Source organism: Balaenoptera physalus (genome assembly GCF_965194825.1).
Source record: "Balaenoptera physalus genome assembly, chromosome: 20".
Classification (NCBI taxonomy): Eukaryota; Metazoa; Chordata; class Mammalia; order Artiodactyla; family Balaenopteridae; genus Balaenoptera; species Balaenoptera physalus.
Genome location: NC_138901.1, coordinates 59,546,454 through 59,556,109, shown reverse-complemented (window position 1 = coordinate 59,556,109; position 9,656 = coordinate 59,546,454). Strand labels below are relative to the sequence as shown.

Sequence of the window (9,656 nt, the reverse complement as noted above, 5' to 3'; positions counted from 1 at the left end):
CTCTAAAACCAAACTAAGGCCTAATGTCCGAGAATAATAATGCTGGAGTAGATGAATATGGATACAAGGTTGTAACTTCTGATTCTGCTTTGAGTTGGTACACCTTATCCATTGGCACTTGTTCTAAGCCTACCTTCCTACATTCCTTTTGTTCACCATTTTTAAAGCATTATTAAAATCTAATTTGCATATCATACAATTCACCCATTGTAATATACAGTTTGATGATTTTTAGTAAATTTATGCCATTGTGGGCATCACCATAATCCAGTTTTACAATGCTTCCATCACCCTAAAATCTTCCTCATTCCCATTTGCAGTCAATCTCTGTCTCTGCTCCCACCTCCAGTGATCTGCTACATCGTTTTGTGATTTTTAGTTACCTTTAGTTTTGGCTCTGTGTTCGTAGAAGCAAGCATGTGGCTATTTTAAGAGACATAGGTTATGTTGAAACGGCTTTATTATTTTTTTAATCCATAAATATCTGTTACTGACAAAAGTGGAAAAATCCTTAAGACTAAATCTTACTAAAGTGATATCTGTTTACAGTACATACAGAATGTGCTTTGACAGGTAAGTAGAACGATGAGATTTGTACAGAAGCAGCAGTTACGGGAGCACTGCTCATCGTGAAGCTTACTTATGAGGAATGAAGAAACTGTGCAAAGGTACAGATAGAAAGGTACTTTTCATCAGTACTACCATATGTAATAAACATGGAATCCATAAATTGGGCTAATGCGTAAAAATGTTCATTAATCTCCCCTTAGGAAATTGTGTCCCCAAACTAAAAACATTACAGTAAGAATTGCTTTTTTTTAATTAGAGAATTTCAAGAATTCTTTACTACAAAATGTCTAGTTGAGTTATAGAACTAGAGGAATATTGCCACTACGAAGCAAATGAATGAGTCCTCCCAGGCAGTGGCATTCAAGGGTCACAGCAGGAGTGGACAGCAAAGTTGAGCAGGGGTCTTCCTCTCCCTCAGGAGGGAGGGTGTTAAGAAAACATATGACGTCATTTCTCTGACTGATGGATGGTTGATGTGTTTGTCGATTTACAAGATGGGTTCAATGATACTGGCTTGGACTCTCAATTCTTGCTTCTTCACAAGCTTTCACCGGGAGGATGACAGGGTCACAAGGAGGGGCTAGAAAGGTACTGGGATGGGGTGGGTGCCCACCTCTTAGCAGCCCATGGGGGATGTCTCCTCCTCCTCCAGGTGAACGGAGCCCAGTGTCTGGACTCGGTCTTCAGGACACAGGTTCTGGAGGGGGATATAACATCCACTGCCCCACAGGGGCTCTGCTGTGCATTCCCCTCTGTGGCTTGGAATACGTTTCCAAGCTGCCCTCAGATACAAACTTCATGCCATTGTGGGCCAACCTGTGGACCTTTCTCCTCTAGCCTGTCCCCTCTCTGAAATCAGAACCACCTCCCTCCAGCTTTAAGGACCGCATCAAAATGAAAACTTCAGAATTCCCCAACGACACAGACACCTAAGATGATTTAGGTGTGTCTAGATGGGGGGGATCCATGCCACACGGTTGGTAACCCACTGAATGGGTAGGCTCTTACACCGTCAGACAGGAGAGCACCCCTGGGTGGCTGCGACCACAGGGCCCACCCCAGGTTCTGGGGGAGTCTGGTGGCTGCCCAGGGCACCTGAGGACGCCGCCGTGGGGCGGGTGGAATCGGATGCGTGCAGCCCAGTTGAGGACGGGAGGAACGCAGAGAGGAGCGGGTGCCGATGGGGAATGGGAGCCCTACATGTAAGAGCGGGATGAAACTTCAGAACTCCTTTGCTCAAAGCCCCTCACTTTACAGATGGGAAACGGAGGCGCCGAGCGAGAACGTGGCTCGTCCTTGGTCACATGGCAAGACGGAGACAAAGCCAGGGCCGAAGCCACGTCTCCAAGAGCCTCAGCCCTGTGCTTTTTTCCTCCTGTAGTACGCTGCCTTCTGAAATCAAATATAGAGCCTAGGAAGACATAGCTTTCATATCGAATCTGTCACTAAAATGCTGCATTTATATATATATATAAATAGGAACCCTGAAAAACACTTCATTGAAACACAACGAGCTTCCTTGAAAATACTCCAGAGCCAAGTTTCCCAGGTTTGGGGAGGATGGTGGAGGAAGGTATGTGGGGGGAACAGAGCAGGTGCTTCCTAGGACCCAGGTCATTGGCAACCCTTGCAGATTACCTTGGGTCGGGTCCACAGGTGCCTGTGAATGGAATCTTGAGGCCAGAAGGCTGGTGGCAGACAAGATACCTCTGAAGAAAATGGATTGTTTGGTAGCAGGGTTATTGGAACGGATATTTCCCCATGCTTGGAGAGTCATGAGGCTCTCCAGTCTTTGGGGACAAAGAGGGATCTGTGACACACATAAGCAGGACAGGCACAAGTGAGATGGAACAGTGGCCAAGAGCCCTCAAAAAGGATATGAATCTTTGGCCAGAGCAGGAGCCTCTGGGCTAGCAATAGGCTGGGCAGACGCTTCAGGGACGTGCCAGCTGTAGGAACCAAAGCTGATCTTTGACCCATGAGGCCTCTGACAGAGCAGCTCCCATCCTTTATCTCGTAGGGGCAGGAGGTGAAGAATAAACCAATGAGGCCAACAGAGACCTGAAGAATGTCTCATTCTGGGACTGTTTTCATTGAGAGCTCTCATTTTAGAACCAGAAAGTACAGCAGGACCAGGGAAAAGAAAGTATGGATGGAGAGAGGTAAATGGAAGAAAAGGGCAAGGCGGGGGAGATGAGAGGGAGGAAGGGCTGAATGGGCGTAGAAGACTGAGGTGAGTTTCCAGGTGGGAGAGTGGAAAGAGGAGAGAAGACGTTTGAATTAAGAGAAGGGCTGGAACTTTCTAGAAGGCAGACCCATCACCCAAGACACTGGGGAGCCCTGAGGGCAGAAGCCCATTTAGGGGGTTAAAGGAATTCATGGGAAAGCCTTTGTGACTTACGAGCTCACGGAGCCAGGAGTTCACTGGTGGAAGTGAGGCAGGAAAGGTGGAAGGACATGACAGATTGTGAGAGCTTCGCTGTCATCAAAGGCCAAGCAGACCAGCTAGAACCTTCAGGGCAGGAGAGAACCCATGCAGACCGCAGTGCATTCCCGCAGAGCAATGGAAGCTCACACAGAGAGCCGGGCAAGCAGAGGGAAACTTTGGGCTTTGCTGGGGGAGGCGGGCTTCCATTGTCGGGGAAGGGCCAGCCCTTCCAAGTGTGGTAGTGGCCACCAGCCTGGTGAGGCTGGAAGTCAGGACATCTGGGTTCCAGCCCCAGAACCCTCTCTTACCTGCTACAAGAACTTGTCCGGTAACTTGGCTTTGCTTATTCTGCAAACATGGATGGCACGACCGATAAATGAGATACTGCTGTGTCCCAGTTAAGACATCATTGTGTGGATTTTGAAATGAGGGACTGAACTGGAGCAAGTTTGTAGACTTCTTTCTCTTATTTCCTTCCTTCCTTCCCTCCCTCACTCCTTCCAAACCCAAGGGTGAAGCAGAAGAATCATTTAAAAGAAGTAATGGTTTAGGTAGAATTTTTTGATCCGAGTGATACCAGAGGTTTTAAACTGGGCAGCAGGAATGCTGGGATGAGAAATGTTTTGGAATCAATCTATCAAACAACCCCTGAGACAGACACACAGGGCTGGGAGGAGCATCGTCCTGAGGGCTGGAGGACTTGGTGCTGAGATGATGCTTCAGACACAGAATGAAATCTGCTTTCTGGTTCAGATATATGTGTGTGCAGACACCTGGGGAGGGGATTCTCACCCACTCACGTCCTTTCCCCTCTGCCCCAGCAGGCAGCCTTCAAGGGCTGGATTAGAGAGCAGTGGGCAAGAGGGGACCAGCCGTGACAGACACACGTTCGTTTCCAGGAACAGTTGATTGCCTCCAGCCCAACCCTCTTAGCCTCACCTTCTGGACCAAAGAGTCTCATAAACCCTTAGGGACCAGCCCTTGAGAAGGTTTATGTGTTTGTAAGGAAGGAAAGCAGACTTATCCCTGTCCTCACAGCCTCACAGACCCAGTGACACTGCCCCACTGGGGACTTCAGGCCTGTGTCCCTCACCCCCAGCTCAATCCCCTCCTGATTCATGTGATAGTGAGCCTTAAGGGGAGGGGGGGAACAAGAGCTTTGGAATTCTTGAATAAGTAAGAGGAATCAGTCAATTGATTTCTCTGTGGATTAGATTAAAAATTCCCAGGGCTGACACTGGGGAGTTCTCCCTGCCCCGCCCCCCTTTTTCAAGGGCCATACATATTGTATGCGGAACTGGGGAATCTAAAAGCCCAGTTTAAGGTCTTTGCTTTTGGAGTCTGACTGTGGCGGCCGTCACATTTTTAGTATCATACCTTCACCCAATAGTCTGAAGCTGATTCCCCCAGCTCCAGCCCAGGGAGGTACCCTGGCTCTGAGAATGGGGGAGCCCCTTCTCTCCCCCACCCCAGGCTCTAGTCTCCAGGGAGTGGATGCTGCTTCGTTCACTGTCTGCTCTCCAGGTGGCTGTCATATCCTGCCCACCCCCCCCAGGCCGGAGGCAGAGAAGAGATGGGCTGGCGGGGGCAGCCCCCCAATAGAGCTGAGGGCATGGATCTGCCTGGCGCCCAATGCCCCCTTCAGGGGAGCGACTGGGGAGCTACCCAGTTAACTCCCAGACCAATAGCCTGGAGTACCATTATTTGCGTCTGCTAATGAGTCTCTGTCCCTTTGATCCAAAGGAGGCACTGGTCTGTAGAAGCAGCAGGCGGGAGAGAGTCATGGAGCTGCAGGAGAATGGGAGGTGGGGGAGGGGTGGGGAAACAGGCAGAGAGAGCAAGTTCTAAACAGAGAAGGGGCCAAGCAGGGGGGCAGTGATGGGGAGAGGGGAGCAGGCAAGGCGCAGGACAGCCACCTGGGGTCCTCCTTGGCTGGGGCTGAGCTGCCCCTCTATGGAAGCCAGAGCCTCTGTCCTGCCTGACGTGCGTGGTGGGAGCCCTGGGCGATGGGAATGGCGAGCCCCTGAGGCCCAGGGCGTCACAGTGGCCTCCCCACCTCCGCTCTCTGGCCAGGGGCAGACGCCTCTTGGGAGAAGAGCAGGGGAGGGGAAGGCAGGCCAGAGTGGCAGGTCACAGTTCAGACCTAGAGGCCTGGAGGAAGTGTGGAGATCACCAGGTTGCTGGGGAGGGCACCCCAGAAGTCCCTGCACCCCGTCCCTGCTCTCTTCTGGAAGGACTAGAGCAAAGCCCCAGCGAACCCAGGGGTGGAATCTAAGGCTGGGGGAGGGGCAGAGCCTTGTGGGCGGGGCAGCCAGCTGGAATGGGGCAGGGTTCCCACCCGTGGAGAGGCAGCTGAAGGAAGGGGACCCCTCCCTGTCCCGGGGCTTAGGGGAGGGGCACAGGGCCCCAGGGCCCCAGGGCATCCGCGGAGGAAGGGCCACCCAGTGGGGACCAGAGAGTTCCAGCAGGCAGAAGAGAATCATTATTGTGCTTATGGACACAGCAGCTCCCTGGCTCTGAGAGAGCGAGCAGGCAGTTTTTAGGCACTAGAAGATTTCCGTGATGCGGTTTTAAGTAAATGAATGAGACCAAGTAGCCTATTCGGTCAGGGTCAGCCCGTTGACTGCACCCACTGGCCAATTCAAACCCAGGCAGCTTCGGGCCAGGGTCAGGCCAGGGTCTCCAGCACGGGGAGAGGGGATGTGGGACTGAAAGGGAGTTGGTGACAGTGGGGGGAGGGGGGCGGGACTGGGGCCTAGCCCCGCTCCTCCCTCCCCTTCACTTCTTCTGGAAGAGTGAGGGTGTTCGCTCTAGATCTCAGGTCCGAGCGCGCTGTGCCAGGCCACCGGCCGTGTCCCAGGAATATGGCTTTCCGGGCAAAGGCGGTGCACTCCCAGCTCCTACAGAGGGGTCGAGGGAAGGGAGCCATCCAGAGCCAGAAGCTCTGCTCCAGGCCCCTCTCGACCCCTGGCCTGCCTGCCCCGCCGGTCACACGGTCACTTCTGTCTTGCTGGCTGTGTAGCAGGTGTGGTGGCCTGGGATGTAGTGGAGCTGTTCCACGGTGTTGTGTCTGCGTGAGGCAAAGGCCTGGCGCCTGGCCGCCGTCTGGCTGTGGCCCAGGGTGGCGCAGGAGTTACTGGACGCACTGGGATGGGAGTGCATCTTGGTCATGCGGTAGCGTTCCAGCACGGGCGTGGACACAAAGACATCCGTGTGCGAGATGGCCCGCGACAGGGACTGCTCGGGGAAGGCCGTCCGCTCCGGGGACAGCAGCGGGTCCTGGGAGTGCAGGCGCTCCGTGGAGAGCAGCTGCTCGTCCGACAGGATGCGGTCGTAGGGCATGCAGAACTCATCCGGCAGGCTCCGCTCCAGGGACAGGACCCTGTCCTGCGACATGGCCCGGAGGGGCCGGCGGGGTCGCTCTCGCGGCAGCGGCTTCTGTTGGGACATCTGGATGACGTTGAGGGGGAGGGTGCCACGGGCGGCCAGGTCGGGCAGGTGCCGCCTTCTCATGTAATACTCGTCTGCCTCCCTGTCAGCTGTAGGGTAGAGAGACAGTGCGAGAAAGAAAGAGAGAGAGAGAGGAGTGAGCTGGGGCGACACTGTGACAGTGCAGCCAGTATGCAACTAGGATCCTGCAGCCCAGACAGGTGGAGGCTGTGCTTCTCCAGACCCCAGGGGTCTTGTTAAATGCAGAGTCTGATTCTGACCTAGCTCTGGGGGGGGGGGGGTTCTGAGAGTCCGCATCTCTAAGGAGCTCCCAGGCAATTCTGATGCCCCTCGTCCCTGGACCACCTTGAGTATCCGGGGTTAATGGACTCCCTTGAGGTCTTCAGGGAGTTCATGGCCGAATAGATGGCAAGCCCATGACCCTGAACTCCTGCTCCGGTGCTGCTCCTGCCACACCATGGTCCCGAAACAGAACAGCTCCCTGGGTCTCGCTGAAACACCCAAGGAGCAGCCGGCAGCTTTCTGATGAGGCTCAGAACCTCTCTCCAAGGAAGTTGGGCTGCAGAACCAGACTCCTGCTAGAATAAAGCAGAATGCTCCATCCAGGAGGCGCTTGTGAAAATCCTTACTGGTAACTTAGAAACATAGTAACACCTTCTCTGGAGTAACAGCCTATGCCTAGGAAGCCAACACATGGGCATCCAGCCCCCGCACAAGCACAGAATCAAGTCTACACGTGCTTCGCCTGTGCCCACAGCACGAGCAGGCCCGGACAATCCCATGTGTGCACCTCGTTCAGATGCTCCGCCCATCTCTCCATCCATGAGGCCCCCCAGGCTCACCCTTGAACTCACCCAGGACATGCACAAGCCTTCTTTGCCCCACATTTCAGGAATGAGGCTTCCTACAGGCAGCCTTCCAGATCTCTGCAGAATGTGGGATTCCCATTTTTAGCCATAGAAGCTCACTGTTCCACCTTGGCGGTGGCTGATATGGACTCATAGGCTGAACTTCTATCACAATAGGTTACCCTGTACTGTCAAGCACAGGCTCGGCCCTGTAGCTGGGTGTCATCGAAATAGACTCATCGGGAAATGGAGGCAGAAGGTCCAGGGGTTGGAAAGCTGGAAGAGAAGACCTCTCCTGCCATGTACCTTCTTGACATTGTAACATCTGAAACGCATCAATCCCTAGAGCTCCCCAGACTCAAATGGCAGAGCTGGGACCATGGGATGTACTGGGCTCAACTCATGAAACGGGGTGTGTGCGTGGAATGGGGAGTCTCAGGTTCCCAAGGCGGTGTTAACGGGGTTAGGGAGGGAGCTGGTTTATGGGCCCTTCCGCAGCCGGTCTCTGGGAAGAGTCTCAGAGAAAGCTCTGGCATTGGGAGTCTTTACTCCAAGACAGATAGAGAGCAAGGAAGGCCCAGGGTTTGAAAAGGCAGGTGTGGGCTGAGGCTGGGGAAAGACTTTCTCTTGTAGTTAACCTGGTACATGAGCTGAAGCACTGCTTCCCATGGGAATGTGGCTCTGAGGATCCCACGGCCTCCATTCTACTGAGGGAGAAGATGGAGTCACGCTCTAAAGAACAAAAACAAGGGACTTGTCTGTTCTCTTCTACCGTGCTACACCTTGCTCTTTGTTCTTGGGTCCCCCCTCCCATGCCCTCAGGTGCACGGCAAGAGAGTGAGACACAGGAAGATGTTGTGGAGGCCCCAGAGGCAGACCCCAACCCCAGGAAAACCCCACTTACTTAGCCTCTTCAGGGATGAGTACTTGCTGGGATGGGTCTTCACTGCGGACTCGTAGGATGGGGGCAGGTGGGCCAAGTTCTGGAAGGAGCGGGAGAAGGAGAGGTCATAGGGCTCGGTGGCCGATGTCAGGATGTTGTTCATCCGAGGCTTCTCTGCAAAAGAAGGGAGGGGTCATGGCGTTAGTGGGGACAAAGGCTGGGGGGCAGGCAGGAAGGAAGCATTCAGGTTCCACCTCTCATCCCTGTCCTGCTTTCCTGGCCCCCTGTGCTAGGACACAGGTGATGCTGGTGACTCAGCCTCCCTCAGTGCTCAGCTTCAGTTGCCAACAGGCTGGGGGGCAGGTGCTTTTGGCTGCACTGGCCATGATGGCAGGTTACCCTTCCTTGAATGGCAAACTCTTTCTGCCGGTATATCACTGGGCTGTCTGAAGAAAATGTAAGCCCGATGGAGCTGAGTGGGGGGGGTGTCATAAAATCATCTATTTTGGTGTGAAGGTTCTATCCTTTCCCCAATAGCATTAGGCAGACTAGCTCTCAGGCTCAGAAAAAATCTGAGTTTGAAGGAGGTAGAGTGACCCATCTTGTCTGCATACCCGTAGGACTGGGTCCAGGACCTAGCTCCACCAAGACTACAACCCACACTGTCCGCGAGGTCATTGCACCTCTCACACCACCCCTTCCACCTTTGGCTTCTCCAAGCCCTGCAACTGACAAGCCACTGTGAGCTACAAAGCCATTTCCTCTTGTTCCTACTCCTTCCTCTGAAGCCCCCTTAGCCATCTCTGAGCTGCTGGAGGGAAGAACGTGGGCAAAACGCCTAGTACATCATTCGGTTTTTCTCCCTCCATCCCTCGAGATTACAAAGTCTAAGAGAGAGAAGGGAGAGTTGTTCAGTGCCAGACCTGGGGAAAAGAAGCGGGGAAGACATGGAAGGAAAGAACAAAGAGAAGTGAGGTGAATGACTAATGAGGTGAATGAGTTGGGCTGGGCTCTGGGGGCCAGATTAGGAATAACACAGGAGTCGGGGGAAGAGGAGATGCAGGTATGGGTGCTGAGTGGCCATGAAGATGGGGGACAAAAAGGAATAGAGATCCAAGGCAGGAAGACAAGCATGCCTTGGTACTTGACCGACTTGAAGCACAGCCAGAAGTTAACAGGTATTGCTGGGAAAACAGTGGTACCATTCCCAGAAATGAGGCAGCTGGGTGGCTCTTGCATCATCCCTCCATCCTCTTGGGTTGGGACATCCAAGAAAGGGCAGGCTCTAACTTTGGACAAATGTATCAGTGGTCTGTGTCTCCCTATGCCTCTTGGCAAAGAGGGTGCTGTGAACCGTGGGACAAAGAGAAGGACCCCTAGGCTTGGTCCAAGGGCAGCCTCAATACAGGGAACTCCTGGCTTCTGTATCCCTTCCTGCCTTCACTGGTACCCCCAGCACTGGGGATGGAGCCAGGGG

General features: G+C 53.6%; 1 protein-coding gene across 4 annotated transcripts in view; it reads right to left on the bottom strand.

Moving 5' to 3' along the window:
- Nucleotides 1-442: 442 nt before the first annotated feature.
- Nucleotides 443-9,656, bottom strand: part of SHISA6 (shisa family member 6) — a 263,403-nt gene continuing 254,189 nt past the window's right edge. For all 4 annotated transcript variants that reach the window (XM_082441403.1, XM_082441404.1, XM_082441401.1 and 1 more), the window contains 2 exons: nucleotides 8,201-8,353; nucleotides 443-6,537 (listed from right to left, as the gene is read on the bottom strand). In XM_082441403.1, the coding sequence (XP_082297529.1) occupies nucleotides 5,987-6,537; nucleotides 8,201-8,353 (704 nt within the window). In that variant the 3' untranslated portion in view covers nucleotides 443-5,986. The remainder of the gene's footprint in view (nucleotides 6,538-8,200; nucleotides 8,354-9,656) is intronic.